This window comes from Lethenteron reissneri, chromosome 16 (genome assembly GCF_015708825.2).
Source record: "Lethenteron reissneri isolate LAM-NWPU_2019-01 chromosome 16, ASM1570882v1, whole genome shotgun sequence".
NCBI classification, from domain to species: domain Eukaryota; kingdom Metazoa; phylum Chordata; class Hyperoartia; order Petromyzontiformes; family Petromyzontidae; genus Lethenteron; species Lethenteron reissneri.
The window spans coordinates 2,706,217-2,726,570 of NC_083794.1; the positions used below are offsets into that span (position 1 = coordinate 2,706,217).

General features: G+C 40.4%; 1 protein-coding gene across 3 annotated transcripts in view; it reads right to left on the minus strand.

Moving 5' to 3' along the window:
* The window catches only part of GLRB (glycine receptor beta), a 186,260-nt gene that overhangs the window by 127,728 nt on the left and 38,178 nt on the right, over positions 1 to 20,354 (minus strand). For all 3 annotated transcript variants that reach the window (XR_009755190.1, XM_061552206.1, XM_061552207.1), the window contains exon 4: positions 18,700 to 18,800. Coding sequence is in view for 2 of the 3 variants with exons in the window: in XM_061552206.1 (XP_061408190.1) it covers positions 18,700 to 18,800 (101 nt within the window). In the remaining variant the exon portion in view is untranslated. The remainder of the gene's footprint in view (positions 1 to 18,699; positions 18,801 to 20,354) is intronic.

The following is a 20,354-nucleotide window of genomic DNA, read 5'->3' on the forward strand; positions in this document are numbered from 1 at the left end:
ACAAGTTATAAATTACATCGTGCACTTTCCTTATGATTAAATTGACTTCTATTGCACCTGCCCTTAACATCTTGCACAAACCAATTTCCACACAATTTGGCTCCAAGGACAAATCATTGGTAAACGGAACGGTTTCCAATACCGAATAGACCATTGCAGCTTCATTGACTAACTCACTGATGTGGGAAATTAGATGTGTTCATTTCTATTGTTTGTGAACGTTATTTATTTAAGAAGCCAAATGTTCTCCCTGGTCATTAGTCATTTTTCATTGGGTGCTGCGAGTCAGAAGTGTAAATTCCACATTTCCGTGGCAGAACCCACATTTGGCATAGAAGAACCGCAGTAAAAAAAAATGAACATTAGCTCCTCAATGCGTTTTTTGTGGTTTAACACCACATGTTGCTCAACATGATGTCTGACATTTCAGGTCATGAGTTGTGAGTTTGTTTTAGAACTTAAAGGCGCTCCATATCTCCTCCTATCACGCTAGGTGAAAGTATGGTGCAAGTTTATAAAATCCCCCCCGCCCCCCCCCACCTCTGTCCACCCAGCAGTGTAGATGGTTAGACCCATGGGCGGATTTTGCGGGGGGGGGGGGGGTGGAGGGGCCAATGCCCCCCTCCCAAATTGGGCAACTTTATACATTTATCATTCAGTAGTTTACGATAAAGTCATAATTGATTACTTACATGCACCCGCGATTCCTAATGTGAGGGAAAAAGCGAACCCCTGCCCCCCAAATATAAAAATCAAGCCTATGGTTAAACTACAAGTTAGTCAATCTGTGGGTTGCATGCGGTGGGGTAAAGTTTAGGTGCTCCCTCCTCTTCCAAGAAGTCAGGATGAACATGGAGGAGGAGGCCAGCAGTGGCACGAGCAAGCCGTTACACGGCTGCACCTTTACCTTCTATCTTAGCACGTACATTGTTTTCCTTTTTTCAGTTATTAAAGTTTCTTCAAATCCTCCTGGGTATGGGATGGGGACCAATTTCGTTTTACTGTTCTGAGCGAGTGAAGGAAATTCCACAATACCCCATTACTACTAAGAGGGTTATAGTCTCTGCATTTGACAGACACTGTTTACGTCTCACACAGGAACGTTAATTTCAGTCACACCAGACTAATGGGGAATTCAGTGAACCCATGGCCAGAAGTTGAATTCAGAACCTTTTAAATTTGAATTAAATAGCTTTGAGAAAACATAATCTGCCTGAATGCACGTTAAATATTGAAATGTGCAATAAATATACCACGATATTTATTTAAAATGCACGGATCAAACCACTCATTTTTACGTGCCATCTCGTGGTAATTGTAAGGTAGGCCAACCTATGAGACTTGAAGTTGATCTGTGATTATTCCGAGTGGTTCCATAACAGGATGTTGTGTGTGAGATTCTAAAATAAGGCACATACTTTTCTCAAGAGTGTGATGTGAAAGACCACACTATTACTATATTCCATGAGAAACTGCATATATTAAAATAACAAAACAATTATTTTCAGCCATTTGCCTATGTGCTGTTGAATGAAGGCCTTTCCATTCCGTGGCAGTCGTGGGGCTTGTTTGGTTGTTAGACCATAGACCATACTTCACCATGCTGGTGAGTCCAAGTTAGTCAAGGGGAGCGGGGGGTGATGGCAAGATTGGTTCATATCTCACCCGCAATTGATGTGAGCTTTACCCATAATTAACATGTTTCTTTTTTTCCACAAAAATATACACTTCGGTGAAGAGGCCATCGTGAACAATGTCACATAAATGGTGCCACACCTTGCCGTAACCGCAATTGTAGCACAGCCAACACCTGACCTACAACGTTTGGGGTCATTTTCGCAAAAGTTGTCTAACTCAACTAAACTTTTTTTTCACTGGCTCAGGCCCACTAAACTATATAGCTCTTTTGCAGACGTGTCCGGGCCACAACTGATAGCTCAATTAAGTATGTTTGTATGTATGTATGTTCAACTTCTTTCGTACTTTACGTAGTCAACTGTGCTAGTCGGAGGTGCGGGGGAAGGACAACAAACTAAACACAAAAGGCAGTTTTAAATAAATGAGTTTTCTATCTAGATTTAAAAGTGCATAGCTCCAGATGCTTTCCTAATATTGGAAGAGCGTTCCAGACGGCCGCAGAAGCACATCATGTAGTGATCGAAGTGGCTCATAATTTTAAAAAAATTATAGCAGACGAATATTCTAAACGCACGTCGATTTTAAATGTGGAGGAAAAAAGACGAGCGTGACAAGAGTCGAGCTTACACCTGCACCATGGCCACTCCACCCCCAAATATATTTAAGAGTGTTATTAATTCAAAGTTGACTTTACATGCTGCATTTTTCGCAACTTTATTCTTCACTTATTTTTATTCCACCGATTTTACAGAACGTGACGACTAATTTAACGTGCATGCAGCAAACACAAAGGTCAATATATGGACATACAAATGTTTACTTCATTGCAGGTTGTGAATATTTTGTGTTTTCATTTAAACCAGTCATGCTTCATATGCTCATATTCATTAGTCAACCGGGCAAGGCATAACAATTAAAATCATATCCGTAATTTAACGAACTCGTTATGCAGTCCAAACCCGGTGACTCATACATAGACTAGCAATTCAAAGTTCATTAGTAACACACGTTCAGCTATACAGCAGCAGTATTGATGTGATACAGAATATGGTGGTATAGCGTGACACTTGCTACCCTTCATATCCTGACCTCACTGGAGGTTTTGCGAAGGTCCATGGATTTGATGGCTCTCGCAGCCTTTACTGTATGTTGCTCTGTTGTTCAATTACTCCACGGGAAAATCGCTCTATCGGCAAAAAAAAATGCATGTGAGAAACAAACATAATAAAGAAATGTTGAAAATTATTCTGGCATTGTTATTTACTAGCTTGCTTATTTATTTAATAAACTGTCTCCAGGCATTCGAGCACAGTACCTCTCGAGAGGAAATGTTGTTCATATGCATAACAGTAATGTATACAATGTGGTGATTATGCTATAGAGTATTTATTTATGTTATTTATATACAGTGAGGGGAAAAAGTATTTGATCCCCTGCTGATTTTGTACGTTTGCCCACTGACAAAGAAATGATCAGTCTATAATTTTAATGGTAGGTTTATTTGAACAGTGAGAGACAGAATAACAACAACAAAATCCAGAAAAACGCATGTCAATTTTTTTATAAATTGATTAGCATTTTAATGAGGGAAATAAGTATTTGACCCCTCTGCAAAACATGACTTAGTACTTGGTGGCAAAACCCTTGTTGGCAATCACAGAGGTCAGACGTTTCTTGTAGTTGGCCACCAGGTTTGCACACATCTCAGGAGGGATTTTGTCCCACTCCTCGTTGCAGATCTTCTCCAAGTCATTAAGGTTTCGAGGCTGACGTTTGGCAACTCGAACCTTCAGCTGCCTCCACAGATTTTCTATGGGATTAAGGTCTGGAGACTGGCTAGGCCACTCCAGGACCTTAATGTGCTTCTTCTTGAGCCACTCCTTTGTTGCCTTGGCAGTGTGTTTTGGGTCATTGCCATGCTGGAATACCCATCCACGACCCATTTTCAATGCCCTGGCTGAGGGAAGGAGGATCTCACCCAAGATTTAACGGTACATGGCCCGTCCATCGTCCCTTTGATGCGGTGAAGTTGTCCTGTCCCCTTAGCAGAAAAACACCCCCAAAACATAATGTTTCCACCTCCATGTTTGACGGTGGGGATGGTGTTCTTGGGGTTATAGGCAGCATTCCTCCTCCTCCAAACACGGCGAGTTGAGTTGATGCCAAAGAGCTCCATTTTGGTCTCATCTGACCACAACACTTTCACTCAGTTGTCCTCTGAATCATTAAGATGTTCATTGGCAAACTTCAGACGGGCATGTATATGTGCTTTCTTGAGCAGGGGGACCTTGCGGGCGCTGCAGGATTTCAGTCCTTCACGGCGTAGTGTGTTACCAACTGTTTTCTTGGTGACTATGGTCCCAGCTGCCTTGAAATCATTGACAAGATCCTCCAGTGTAGTTCTGGGCTGATTCCTCACCGTTCTCATGATCATTGCAACTCCACGAGGTGAGATCTTGCATGGAGCCCCAGGCCGAGGGAAATTGACAGTTCTTTTGTTTTTCTTCCATTTGCGAATAATCGCACCAACTCTTGTCACCTTCTCACCAAGCTGCTTGGCGATGGTCTTGTAGCCCATTCCAGCCTTGTGTAGGTCTACAATCTTATCCCTGACATCCTTGGAGAGATCTTTGGTCTTGGCCATGGTGGAAAGTTTGGAATCTGATTGATTTCTTCTGTGAACAGGTGTCTTTTATACAGGTAACACGCTGAGATTAGGAGCACTCCCTTTAAGAGTGTGCTCCTAATATCAGCTCGTTACCTGTATAAAAGACACCTGGGAGCCAAAAATCTTTCTGATTGAGAGGGGGTCAAATAATTATTTCCCTCATTAAAATGCAAATCAATTTATGACTTTTTTGACGTGCGTTTTTCTGGATGTAGTTGTTGTTATTCTGTTTATCACTGTTCAAATAAACCTACCATTAAAATTATAGACTGATCATTTCTTTGTCAGTGGGCAAACGTACAAAATCAGCAGGGGATCAAATACTTTTTTTCCCTCACTGTATATATGTACATTTAGCTTCTTTTTCAGGAAGGTCCTGCATCGCTGCTGTGTAATCCCGATAGAGAGATTTGTATGTAGTTATTTCTCGACATTGGGATGTGTTTGGCCATGACTAATTACATGCATTATTCGTTTGTTTAGATATTAAGGGAACCAAAGGGAGGAAACCATACAAACATAATACAGAATCGGGAATCGAAACCAGGTCCTTCTTGATATGAGGCACAAGTGTTACCACAGTGCCACGCTGCCGCCAAAATACAGTAATTGTGTGTATTGTACTGATGATGTATTTGCATGCTGTAGCAAGTATTTAGAACATATCATATGCATGTTTAGGGTGCTTTTAGAGCAATGTGCACGAGTTTTCATAAGCATGCCTGCATGTGTGATGCTTAGATATCTAAATGTGTTTCTCAATCTTTGCATTTGTCCCCCCCCCCCCCAAAAAAAAGCAGCCTAAATAAAACAATTAAAGATATCCGATTTTTCTTCTTGGTTCTTTCGGTAAAGTCACGTAGAAGGTAAGTAATAAAATAATAAAAATAAAACATAATAAAACAATTCTCACGACGTTTCGGCCACAACGCAAGCAACCGTCCTCAGGTGAAAACCAGGTCTGTCGAGGCGACAGCGTCTGAATGAAACAGCACACGTGCTTGGAGCATATATATAAGCTGGGTTGGAAGGGGGGGAAAGAGCGCCTTGACAAAAGAATATGCATATCAAGAGGCATTTAGCATATTTATTGGAAATGCAGGTATGTGATTAGTACTACTCATGCCCGTGCATTATGCAGGATTGGCAGCATCAAAGGGAAGGGATATGGGAAATGCAGGTATGTGAATAGTACTTGTTATGGCCGTGCATTATGCAGGATTAGCAACATCAAAGGGAGGGGATATGGGAAATGCAGGTATGTGAATAGTACTACTTATGGCCGTGCATTATGCAGGATTAGCAGCATCAAAGGGAGGGGATAGGGGTAGCATTAATATAGGGAAGGAGTTTACACCATGGGAACCTCATTTGCCAGTAAAAATATGATAATTGGTTTTTTACCCTTCTATCTGGCAACAAAACTGACACCTTTTTAAAAGGAGTCATGTTTGCATAGACCGCAATATCTGCAGTCATAATACAAACAAAAGACATAACTCTGATAATGTGCACTGTCTTTGAAGTTGATTGGTCCACACCCGAGACAGCTTTCCTTAGAGCCTAGTCTCACATGGGTTGGACCAAATGACTTCAAGGACAGTGCACATTATCAGAGTTATGTATTTTGTTTGTATGACTGCAGGTATTGCGGTCTATGCAAACATGACTCCTTTTAAAAAGGTGTCAGTTTTGTTGCCAGATAGAAGGGTAAAAAACCAATTATCAAAGGGAAGGAGTGTTAATAGTATGTATTTGCAGTAACTAAAACCACCACGTAAACAACTAAAGTATAAACTGCATAGTATCATTAGTATACTAAATATACTCTACAATAAGCTGAGCTACTAACAGTAATACATTACAATTCCACGTCGTAAAAAATATATAATATGCTTCCATCTAAACTTTATTCTCTTACATCACACGAGTCTACACTGTACTATATACTGCCATAGACAAACCCAACATTAAATTATATACTGTATTGCTATATACATTTTAATATTGCACTATGTATTATTCTACCCACCCTAATGTATATCACACTGCTGTGTATTGACTATACAATTATGATACTATATATTACTTTGTACATTGTATTAAGCATATAAATGTTATACTATTTGTTATTATACACTGTACCATTGACCGTCGTGTGAAAGATACTAAGAGGAAGCAACGAACTATGTCAATGGGTGAGTAGTGAGTGGAAACTTGCAGCGGAGCAAAGAATCCATTCCCTGCAGAGAATACAATGCCAGTGAGTGGAACGCGGTCTGATGCTGCTAATCCTGCATAATGCACGGGCATGAGTAGTACTTATCACATACCTGCATTTCCCAGAAATATGCTAAATGTCTCTTGATATGCATATTCTTTTGTCAAGGCGCTCTTTTCCTCCCTTCCAACCCAGCTTATATATATGCTCCAAGCACGTGTGCTGTTTCATTCAGACGCTGTCGCCTCGACAGACCTGGTTTTCACATGAGGACGGTTGCTTGCGTTGTGGCCGAAACGTCGTGAGAATTGTTTTATTATGTTTTGTTTTTATTATTTTATTACTTACCTTCTACGTGACTTTACCAAAAGAACCAAGAAGATGAATCCCTGCAGTCACGAAAGCTTTAAATCGAAATATATCCGATTTTATTTTTGGTTTTTGATTGATCAGAAAATATACATCGCAGAAAATTACATCACTTTTTGTAAGTAAATTCTCTGCTTTTCCCTACAAAAGTTGTGTTACGATACATCACTTTTGTCAGCACTGAGACATGTTTAATAATGAAATCATGTAAATGATCAAAAAAGTGCATTTAAAATAAAGGTCTAAATTTTTACTTTAACATCCAAAATCTGAAATGTTGAAATCTAAAACACACCCATATTAGATGATGTATACATAACATTATTATTGTGGTCTGTGTGGATATGCACATTGGTATCCTTGTGCCTTGGATGTGAAAATGCTATGAGAATGGTACACGCTTGTGATCCAGTGACTTGGATGTGGAAACCTGAAGGCAAGTGCAGCAACTAGGTTGTTATGAGATAGTTGGACCAATCACACTCCATATACACACACATTCCTTCTCATAGATGCCGTTACATTTCTACTTTTGTCCAACAATCATAATCATCATAATCAATCAATTTGACAAGGGATATTTCCTTTTAGCGGTGTTCTTAAGTTGTGGATTCTCACATTACGTCTAATCAACATTTTTTTTACATAATCTCTCAGCGCTGCTACCGATGTGTCCAGGGTTTAATTTCTCACTCATTATTTTCTAGAACACTACTATGCTGACTTGAAGTAGGGATTATCACCATAAGCTACTATCCATTACAGCACAAGGTATGCCTATCGATAACAATCCTATATTATTGTACCCTATAATCAAATAAACATATGAACAGGTTTAGCAGCATCATGAGGGCAAAATAAGGTGAGATGGATGTGACGTACCAACATAATTAGGCGTTCTTGTTTGCAATCAGGCACCGTGTGTATCTCTCTATATACCTTTGCGTGGCTCTCACTTTATGTTTGTGCTGTGGCCACGTTTTCCGATCGACGTGGGGGCCGTCAGCATGCCAATGATCAAATGCCCCTTTCCCCTTAGACGCAATGGCACGTCCCCTTCCTCGGTAGAATTTAGTTTTCGTGAAAGTGTCGCATCCTTCCTCAAGCCCTTTGTTGATCTCTATCAAGGCATGAGATCGTGCCTCTTCCTTTGCGCTGCACCCAGAGAAACTCACGTTCTTTTGTTTCCTCCAGCTGAGTTCATGTTACGTGGAGAAAAGCTTAAAAAAAAACTAAATAAGATAAATATATATGCAAGTGCCTTCTAAACAAAGTATTGCACTAATGTAAATGAACAAGGCTCTCGCCATAGGCTGTCAGTTTAGTTATATGACATCAAGTACATTTCTGGTGCGTGAATTTGGCCCCAAACTGCATAGCTGGTGGGTACTTTGTTAATGTGCATCATTTTAAAAGTTGAATATGAATTATATACTTGTTTAAACGTACAAAGCTGTGTTGTACAATACAAACAAATACAACCTGCATGCCCCATTTAAAATGGTCTGGCTACCTTTATTGTTGTTAGCTGAGAGCTGGATGCATATGTTTAATAGCAGACCAAGAACATATACGTACGTGTTTTTTAAGACTTGTGTGATTGGAAACAAATATATAACCATATAATCACGTGGGCAATTTGTGAGACTTATCCATTATATCACACCAACACTATTACATATTTTCCCGCCATTAGGGCCCGGGTATTGCTATGGTATTTGAGAAATGTTACATTCTAACATTGTTCAGAAATATCTATATAAAAGTCCAGAGACAGAGACACGATGTAGACAAGAGTTTGGCCCAAGCACATAGCCACTTCGTCATTGTGTGTGTGGGAGTGACAGCTCTTGTCCACAGATGGGTACAAGATGGAAAGATGGGGTCATATATTACAACCAATTGCTCTCGAAAGATATTTAGAATCCTGGCACTAGCTTGTCAGCATATTATAGTCATTTCAATGTTGACTCGGCAGTGCTATACAAGTTAGATCCCATTTAAAATGTGCGTGCATGTGTGCGTGTCCATAGTGGCGTACTGTTTCATAGGTCCTTGCTAGCAGCACTTACCCCAGCAGCCTGTTAAAGGCTATATGGGGAATATGTGTATGTGTAGCTCTTACTACAGTGCACACAATCCTGGGAAGTTGTTTTTTATATTTGTTTCTCTGGCCATATATGGCAGGTCTTATCTGAACGTGTCCTGGGTCACCACTAGGTCAACTCAGCCTTAATGAGTACCTGGCATGGTGTGTGAACATCAGCACTGGGAAGACAAAGATGGCTTATGTCGTGTCACCCACACTGCCTGAATGTGTTCACTAACAGCACTCGTCTCTGTGATCTCCAAGACTAGATATAGGCTGTTTGTGTTTTATGTGTGTATATTGTACGTGTGTGCATTATACATGCAGAAAGGATGAAACCGCAATATTATTGTTTTACTAAATCAAGTGGCGTCACCTCCATATGCGATAACCTAACACCCCTGAACTCATGTGTCATGTGGTGAGGTTGCACAAACAAGGTGATTTATGCAGACTGACCCATCCATAAAGGGAGGAGGGGTGACCAGAATCAGTGTCGGGTGTGGAGTTAAAGGGAAACATGAGTTTGTCTTTTACAGGATATGCCCACACAACGACACCAAGTTATCCATACGTTTTGAAGCATGCACAGTCTAAGTGTGAAATACAGGTTGACATTCTCTGAAAAATCCTAAGCTGTTGGCCCATAAGCATGCATGGCAAAGATTGGATAGGCCGACCTGTATCATGACAGTGTGGAATTCCGACAAATGGCTGCATGCCATCTAGAAGGATACGCACTGCCTCAGTGCTCATTTAAGGGTGCAACGGTGGTGAGATGCTAACTAACTCGCCTGGTATACAGGAGGTCGTGGGTTCCATCCCAACCCTGTCGCTTTCTGTATATTTGGAGTTTGCGTGTCTCTCTCCCCGTGGTCATATGGATTTTTCTCTTTGTTTTCCGTTTTTTCCCTCCACATTTAGAAGCATGCGTTGAGAGTATTTGTCTGCTGTAAATTTCCACATGATGAGCCATCTTGTTGAGCTATCATTTGTGGTCAGGTTGTTTCTGAAAAAAGAGCTAAATAGCTCAGTGGGCCTCACCTGGTAAAATAAAAATAGGAATAGGTACGTAAATAAGGAGACATCTTTAAATCTGGCTTTGACATACTCTATTTCATACATGGTGATAACATTCCGCTGAAGGTGTATGATTGTGAGGATTGCTTAAATATAATTTATCACGAACCAATGTCAAATTTCACAATATTTATTGTATTGTCTTTAGTACATTCTTGTACTTCCGGTCTAATTAATGATTCATTCAAAGTCCTTCAACTACAATTCATTGAACGCATCTGCCGTGATATTAGCGCAGTGTCGCAATTATGGTGTGTTGATTTCCCGCACCTCCAATATGCCACACCCCCGATTATCATGGTTGGCTACGTATGGGGCGTTCAACATTTGTACTTGCAGCGACCTTAATAGCTGTAATATTTATGATAAAACAGTGGAACCCATCCATTATTGATGCTGCATCTATTACAACGACAAAAACAACTGTTTTGGTCAGTTGTTATTACGAATACAAATTATGCACGTGCAACATTCCGCAACAATTTCCCCCAAGGGCCTCCACACGTACGCTCGTACATTTTCATTAACGACGACCTGAACAGATACGGTGTGGATGGGGAAATCAAACCTGTCACAAGTGTTCGCGTGCGTTTAATAATGATAGTAATTCTTCATGTTAAAATTTTTAAATATATATTATATTTACATGTCACCAGTGGAACAACGTACCCAGTGCCCAAGAGGAAACAGACGTAGAAAGAAGTAGTCATGATAATCTATAGTATGGGCATAACATTGACTCTGCTCTGACATGGGAATCACCTTAGCTATTAAAGTCACCTAGCAACCATGTGCCATATTTTAACGAAGGGTTTCTTGTCCAACTATTATTGATTGAGCCAACAAATGATGTATAACAATATATTCGCGAAATAATCTTAATTAGCGGGTTAATAGTTGCAAGGATTCCTACAACAATAGTTATTCAAACTTCTAATTTCTGCCAAATCACTCAGGATCTCCATTCTTGGCATAACAAAAAAATGTTGGCCACAAAATCCACGAAAAGAAAAAGCCAAAACAATGGACCACATCACATTTCATGCCCTTTATTGATGCTGCACAACAAAAGGTCATGGGCCAGGGTCCAAAATACGGCTTGAGCACAAGTCAAGGTCCTACTCAATGTCTGGTAAATGTTGCCAGATAACATTTTTTTATTATTACTATTGTAAAGAAGTAGTGGCATTTAATCACTGGTGAGCGTGAGCAATACCATGTTAAGGACACGGTGATATTGCTATAACTGGACAACGACATCACTGCAACGTGACTTAGTGCCACATAATGCATTTCAAAATTGCGTATAATAGTCCCCAAACGGCTACGGTTCATTCATTTGAAGACACTGCCTTGTTTTTGTTAATAACTTCTACCCGTGATGCATTGGCATCAACGGGAAAGAGCATGCAATGCTGAGCATGGAGCAAAACATCTTAATACAACATTTTCATTATATTTTGTGTTCATCAAAATGTGTTATAAATGTAAATGCCTCTCCGCACATGTGGCTGTAATAATGAATCCAGTGACAAATATTGTTTTGTTAATTACAATTTGACCAGGCATGTTCAAGCACTTCACTCACAATATGTAGAATGTGAAATAATATTCAGTTTCCCGTAAAAATAAAAATGTGTTGTTGTCAAAGTAAAAAATCAAACCGATGCATTCCTCAAATGAGCGTTTAGGTGGTACTGATGTCCTGTTTACAGCCCTCAACCAGGATAGAAAATTCAACATTCGTATGGTAGGAGTGAGTTCATACGACAACCACTGTGGACTTCCCCACAAAATAGTACTAATTTTATTGACTCTAGATGGATGATAGGTTGAGTGAACCCCTCTTCCGATTGTGAGCTGTACATTCTAACTCTTAAGTAAGGCATATTTGTCCTGTATGGTATGATGAGAGGCAGAGTGAGAGACTTGTGGTTATAGCTGGCAGTGCATCTCTTCGATCTATGAGAATAATCAGAGCTGCATAACCACTTCAGCATAAATATCAAGTATTGTGAGTTTGATCGTTTTAGTCCAGTCATTAATGACTGCAACAAAAATATTTTAGTTCGTTTTACAGCCTTATCCATCTCAGAGGACAATATAAAATTCTCTATCGGACATTAACTGAGACTTGCCTCTATAAAGTTGAAGAAATAGGTTATATAAATGTGATAGTGAGAATATTCATCTTTTTATCACGACCAATGCCATCGACGTTTCCGTATCTATTCCATAAGGTCGCACTGATTACAGACAAAATGATTGCCACAAATGAACTACAATACCTTGCTGATCTCATCAAGGAGTATACACGATCATCACGCAAACTCCAGTCATCCTTGCAGCAGCGGCTTTTGGTTAAACATGAGAACAAAGACGGTAATTGCATCGCGTGCTCTCAGATACGCTTCTGCGGCTGTCTGGAACACTCTTCATTCCGACATGAGGAAGCCACTGAAGCTATGCACTTTTAAATCTACATTGAAAACTCATTTCTTTAGAACAATTAGCATGGTTAGCTATGCACGGTGCGAAAGAAGTTCAACATATACAGTGAGGGAAAAAAGTATTTGATCCCCTGCTGATTTTGTTCGTTTGCCCACTGACAAAGAAATTATACGTCTATAATTGTAATGGTAGGTTTATTGGAACAGTGAGAGATAGAAAAACAACAACAAAATCCAGAAAAACGCATGTCAAAATTTTTATAAATTGATTTGCATTTTAATGAGGGAAATAAGTATTTGACCCCTTTGCAAAACATGACTTAGTACTTGGTGGCAAAACCCTTGTTGGCAATCACAGAGGTCAGACGTTTCTTGTAGTTGGCCACCAGGTTTGCACATATCTCAGGAGGGATTTTGTCCCACTCCTTTTTGCAGATCTTCTCCAAGTCATTAAGGTTTCGAGGCTGACGTTTGGCAACTCGAACCTTCAGCTCCCTCCACAGATTTTCTATGGGATTAAGGTCTGGAGACTGGCTAGGCCACTCCAGGACCTTAATGTGCTTCTTCTTGAGCCACTCCTTTGTTGCCTTGGCCGTGTGTTTTGGGTCATTGTCATGCTGGAATACCCATCCACGACCCATTTTCAATGAGGGAAGGCGGTTCTATTCCAAGATTTGACGGTACATGGCCCGTCCAGCGTCCCTTTGATGCGGTGAAGTTGTCCTGTCTTTTTAGCAGAAAAACACCCCCAAAGCATAATGTTTCCATCTCCATGTTTGACAGTGGGGATGGTGTTCTTGGGGTCATAGGCAGCATTCCTCCTTCTCCAAACACGGCGAGTTGAGTTGATGTCAAAGAGCTCCATTTTGGTCTCATCTGACCACAACACTTTCACCCAGTTGTCCTCTGAATCATTCATATGTTCATTGGCAAACTTCAGACGGGCATGTATATGTGCTTTCTTGAGCAGGAGGACATTGTGGGCGCTGCAGGATTTCAGTCCTTCACGGCGTCGTGTGTTACCAACTGTATTCTTGGTGACTATGGTCCTAGCTGCCTTGAGATCATTGACAAGCTCCTCCCGTGTAGTTCTGGGCTGATTCCTTACCGTTCTCATGATCATTGCAACTCCACGAGGTGAGATCTTGCATGGAGCCCCAGGCCGAGGGAGATTGACAGTTCTTTTGTGTTTCTTCCATTTGCGAATAATCGCACCAACTGTTGTCACCTTCTCACCAAGCTGCTTGGTGATGGTCTTGTAGCCCATTCCAGCCTTGTGTAGGTCTACAATCTTGTCCCTGACATCCTTGGCGAGCTCTTTGGTCTTGGCCATGGTGGAGAGTTTGGAGTCTGATTGATTGATTGCTTCTGTGAACAGGTGTATTTTATACAGGTAACAAGCTGAGATTAAGAGCACTCCCTTTAAGAGTGTGCTCCTAATCTCAGCTCGTTACCTGTATAAAAGACACCTGGGAGCCATAAATATTTCTGATTGAGAGGGGGTCAAATACTTATTTCCCTCATTAAAATGAAAATCAATTTATAACATTTTTGACATGCGTTTAACTGGATTTTGTTGTTGTTATTCTGTCTCTCACTGTTCAAATAAACCTACCATTAAAATTATAGACTGATCATTTCTTTGTCAGTGGGCAAACGTACAAAATCAGCAGGGGATCAAATACCTTTTCCCCTCACTGTATATACATTACCGTGGGTTCCCTCTGCTAGATTTTACAGCTAGTGTACAGCCAGCACCTGAACTCTAATGTCCACTTTTGGAGCCTCTTAACACCTGTATCTACAACGTCCCTTTGGTCACTGACTTCTGGGTGTCACTCCAACGTCCAGCTTAGGAAACTGCCTTCTTCTATCCTGCAGATAGTTAATATACATCCCAACATTCTCTTCATGGTTACATTTTAATTGCTTTCCTGGTACACTCTTCTGAACTTCCAAGTTATTTAGGCTTTCTTGCCTGAAATTGAACATATTTTGCGTGCATATTTTGAGGCTTGAATACAAAAAGAGGAATACGTGGATAAGGAAAAAATATATAGTTGAAAGTTAGAGGCATATTGACTGTTAATAACAGTACGTGAACTTGGACAACACACCATTGTAAAGGATGATGAATGAGACTGGCAATTGAACGGCAACCAAAAGACAGAACATACCGAGAGGAGGTCAACAGTGGAGATGCAGTCATGAGATTAGCTCACATGCAGGAGCAAGTTGGAACATGGCTTCGCAAGACTCTAATACATGTTTTTCTTTAGGTTATATCACGTATAAATCTGTCGTTAACCCGCCACCACCCGGCACAGCCAATTAGTAAGGTTTTTCGTAAGGTTTGCCAATTAGCTAGTACTTCAGCACAATTGTGGGTTCACTCTCCAACACACCGGTGTGCTGAAGTAGTAACTAACTTGCACGTTTTGTTCATGTGACAAGCCTTACTCATTGGCTGTGTGGGGTGGTGGTGGGTTGAACGACTCATTTTTATTTAGGCGAACTAACACAAAAAACCTTTGTTATAGGTAAAATCATGAGATATGGGGAGGCCTTCATCCATTCGTGGATAGCTCATGATAATGATATGTTTCATTAAATTGTAGCTGCCACTAAGAAAAAAATGTTTCAGATACAATTGCCAAAAAGAGATGTTTATCATACGCATAATTTCAAAAACGATACATTTTGGGGGGGTTATTTAGGCTTTGGCCGATCACACAATAGCATATTCTTTATTGCAAATTACATCACACCGCCTTTAATGGCTACCCAAATTTTACTGGTATGCTAATAGAACTGCACATTTGATTGTCTCATTGGGGATCATGCATTCCACTCGTTTACCCATATATATTTACCATATGCTATGCAGTGGCACTGCTTGTAAAAGCAGTGCCACTGTACTTTATACATCTACCGTTTCCCTGTGAATGCTTTTTTATTAGTTTGTTGTCATTAGCCTTACATTTTAAAGATTCCATTTAATGTAGGTCACAGGTTTCCCCAACCAATTAAGCAAAACTTGTTTTTAAACACCCACGGTGTATTTCGCAAGTAATGTCTCGATGTGTTTAGTATTGTACACTCTTTGAAGATTCCATACTATTTTTTTGACAAGCTACACACCAAACACCTACATATAACAACAGGGACACTATCTACATAACCTCTGTCCTATCTACTGCTGATAAATAATTGCTCTGATACCGTGAACAACATCCATCCATCTTATTGTCCTTGTTAAAGCCGGGAAAAATAATGTTGGCAATTTTTCAAGTTGAAAAGTATTTTGGACTGAGGTCGTGTTGGCAAGTCCTCTTCCTCACGGATTACTAACAAGCTGTGTGCTTGCTTTCGCCGTCCGAAAAGGCAGTTTCAAGATAAAAAATAATACTCTAGTAGGAAACACCTCTGTCGTGGTGCATACAGCTCAGCCCAAAGTGGCCACGCAGTTCAGTTGTGTTCACATGGTGAGGGGGGGACTCACAGGACAGATATCACAGATTCACTCTGAGTAAATTCCCATGTAAGTAGCCAACGCCCGTGTTCGAGTCTTTCGCGTATTTTCAGATTACGCACCACAATCTTGGTATTTGGTGGATTTAAAGTTTAAATGTTGCTGGACCAAGTTGCCTTTTCCTTGCAAAGATGGATCCGCTACTTGGGCGGTGCTCTCAGTATACAGGCCCAGTTAATATGAAATGGCGTAGATTTTTTTATTGCGGTCGTGCTGCTGTAAAGCTCTCTGATGGTTTTTTTGCGTTATACCCGCCACACTGTTCGCTGGGCTCGCCGTCCCACGTTTATCTCACACCTCGATTGCACAGCGTTGTCATTGGCTGCTGCTGCTGACAATGCTGCTCAATTATGTGAGCTGCTCAATTCAGCTCCTGAATAAGTTCCCAGCACATTAAGAAAAACGTCGGACATAATGGCGAGCAACACTGGGTACAATCCGAAAACATGTCAGAGAGCTTGAAACCGTCTAAAGCATTTATTTATTACTTTTGTCATCATTGTCTGAGTTCCCTTCTGATTATCACTGTTCTAATATCAATACATATTTGATTTAACCTGCTATTTATTTGTGACAGCTTGGATTACTACATCGGTTTCCACTGGATACAATGCTTTTTTCATTGTCTACAAAAGCCTGGCATAATGGTATTCCATGTTCGTTTGTGTTTTCTCAATTCTGATTGAGAATATGTATGGCGTGAATGGTATTCGAAAACGAGCTACTTTTTTGGTTGGCTACCCTTTATATTCACCAATATTCGGTTGTTTAGGATCTTTGTGAACATTGTATATGCATTATGATAAAGAGCTAATGGGTCTGTAATTCGTCAAATAAATTGTGTTAACATTTTTTTTATATAATAACCACTGATGCATCCTTCTGCTTTCAAGATTTCTTTTTAAATATTTAGGATATAGGTTTCGTTATTGTTGATCCAACGGATGTTCTCTCATTGATTATGTTATTCACCAGTTATTCCACCTTCTCCACAAACCTTAATATTTTTTTCACGTTTTAATACATTATTTTTATAACACACGTATTAACCCTTAATGAAAGTAAGATATGTGCTTGTGTTGTGGCCGAAACGTCGTGAGAATTATATTTTATTATTCGTATTTTTTATTATTTCCCTTCTACGTGACTTTACCGAAAGAACCAAGAATATAAGATATGTGGTGTTTACCATAATCCCATTCACTCACACAGTGTATCCATTCTACAGTATGAATGCATCCTTATTAAAATGCACTTTCATGAAAATGCGTTTATTTTTCAAGGGATGATAAACTTTACAACACCAAATCTGCTAATTGAAACAGCAGGTACCTTCAAATGGCCACAATATGTTGTGAACAACCAGTGGTGTAGAAAGAGCCTCCATTTCTGCTATGTTTGGAACGTCTCATGAGATGCAAGCTGGTGATCGGCTTTATTTAATCTAATAAGTAAAACAACAAAAGTGCACGAGTGCTATATACACAGACACTATAACCATTGGTTGTTATATACGACACCAACATACTTGCAGCAGAAGAGTCAAGAGTGTCTCCGTGATAAAACTATCGTTGGTTGGTTCTCACCTCCATAGGAATTCCTAAGCTGGAGGTGGATATTCCACCTTTTAATCTGTCTATAGCATAACCATTTTTGGTTTAAAGTGATAGTCATTTTATTAATCCCTAAAGAGATGATGTGCTACTTTTAATTTGCAAACTCCCGAGTAAGGTGATCTACCACAGTACCATTCAATACAAGTATGAAGTAGGCTCAGCGGGATGGTGCCATGGTGTAATGGTTAGACTTTCAATGCAGAGGTCACTGGTTCTATTCAACCGTCTGGTGTGGCAGTTGATCCAATGGTGCAAGTTTCTTAGAATCCATCCCACTTCTGTTCACCCACCTTGCATAAATGGATAAACCGCAGTTAGTCAATCGGGAGGTCACACCTTGGTGGGGTAAATTTTGGGCACTCCCACCTCTCCCAAGATGTCTGGTCAATGTGGAAAAGTAGCCCAACTTCTCTATTGTAGGGCTCTCTGGAACTCTCTCTAGGTGAGGGCCTTCCATAAGCAATGGCATTAGCAAGAAATTGCAGGGCTGTACATTAACGCTGCACCTTACTAAGTAGACTTATTTTGAAGCCTCGCCAAAGTGCTTATTCTGCTATGTTTCATATTGGGGCCTTTGAAGGGATGGAGCAGTATGCAATAGGTCAGTGCACTGCACCTGGAATACAGGGAACCAGGCACAGCTCACATCAGTGGCGAGTGAGTAACCAACCCACGTTGAGCAACGTGCTCAACCTTGGCCAAACAACCCCCATGACAGGCGCAGTGTTGGGAGGCATTCATCCAGCAGTGGAGTAACAAAGGGCTGCCAATCCAATGATTCATAGGATAACACAACGTGACTTTTTAGTGTCTCATTTGTATCCACTCATAATGATTATTCAAATGGTCTAAGATATTCCCCCGTGATGCCTTTTCCTCCATGGTTTATATCAGCGGGCAGGCACTGAGACCAGGAATCTCCAGGTCCCCTTCTCTTTCTCATAGTCCTCTGATGCCAATTTTAGAATGGAGCCTCACACGGAAGGGTAATTCAACTGTCGTATCACGGTACACGTGTCACATGCTCTCTACCCACCTTTAAAATTGGGCCGAATGCGCGGGTCATAAAATTGCAGCATCCGGTTGATGATGGTGCTTGTGGTGTTAACAATGGTGACCTCTTCCTTAGAATCATTCCTGAAAAGTGAACAGCACAGCATTTCATCGTACAAACCGACTCAAGGCTTTATTGTAATATGTTTAGGTTGCAATTCTCAAATAACTTTTTTGGTTTCGCAAATTCTTGCCACAATCTCTACCATCTTTGCTATCCTCACGCACATTCAAAGCTTTTATGTTGATATCTTTGCAACGCAAAAAAATGTAAAATGCGAAATGCATGTGATTAAACGAGAAAACAATCGTTTTCTTACTTACCAAATACAAATTCTGATTCTGAATGATCAACTGCATGCTATAAAGTTAGTTAAGAGGCTGCTGAGATACATTTTTATTTCAATGCAGAGTGATGGAATAACTCTAATTAAATTGTCCTTTGTACACTTTATTTACTATTCCAAATGTTTTTATTGGGCCTTCACCATGATCCACCAAGCCTTCCTCTTACATGGAATGTTAGAAGCTGTTTAACAATATTCATCTACTAGCTGCGGTCTGGCCAGCTGAGTGTTCAGTCAATCTTTGCTGAGAACACCCTAGCTGCTACCGTAGGCACACACCAGGTGCTTTCCATCTTGCACCTGGTGAGTGGTTACTGCCAGCAGCTGCCAACGCCGAACCCCGGTTGGCAGTTAACTAACCCAGCAAACTCAGTATCTGAGTTGGGTCTGTAGAACCCTTGGTGGAGGAAATACTATCAGGAGGTCTCCTCAGAACATACACTGCATCCAGCATCATATCCAGCCATCTAGACATAGTCTTACCACTGGATACAGATGCATTTGGACAAGAGAGTGACGTTGAAGTTGCGCAACTCTCCCTCACTTAAATCCAATTCAAAGCGCAAGTCATGACACCATCATTGGGTCGAACTGGCTGCATGCAAAGTGGCCCTATAAAAGTCGACTGAATTCCCCTGGCCAAATTTGAATAGAATATGACATCTTTATGTGTCATCACAAAGAGGATGTCATGGTGGGTGGAGAATTGGCTCGTTTTTTGTTTACATGACAAACCTCACTAATCGGCTCCGTCCGGTGGTGGCGGGTTTAACGACACACTTAATATTTATGCGATCTAACTTAACAAAATCTCTATTATGGGTGGAGTACATTTGGCAGATGGAGGGGGTGCAGGTTACTGCAACACATCTTGGATTGGTCACCGAATGGAATTCAGTTGGAAAAAGCCATTTTATTATTATTGGACAAATCTGGCTAAAGTCTGTTCCTGAAAATGTTCAACTGCGTAGAGCAAAACGTCAGGCATATATACTAAACAACACGTGCTACAACCTGAAATTCGAGAGCAATTTTGACATGTGACGTGCATTCGACATTGTTTTATATTAAGCCCAAGAGTTTCCCCGTAATCACATAAATTGCCGTTTGCATTGCATTGTTGTACTCATTTAATATAAGCATTGTACACTTTACACTATGAGACCTCCTTTACCAGTGGCAAAAATATAGTAATAGGTTTTTACCCTTTCAACTGGTACAAAAACTGACACCTTTATACAAGGCATCATGTTTGCAATAACCACAACACAAGCAGTCAAAATGCAAACAA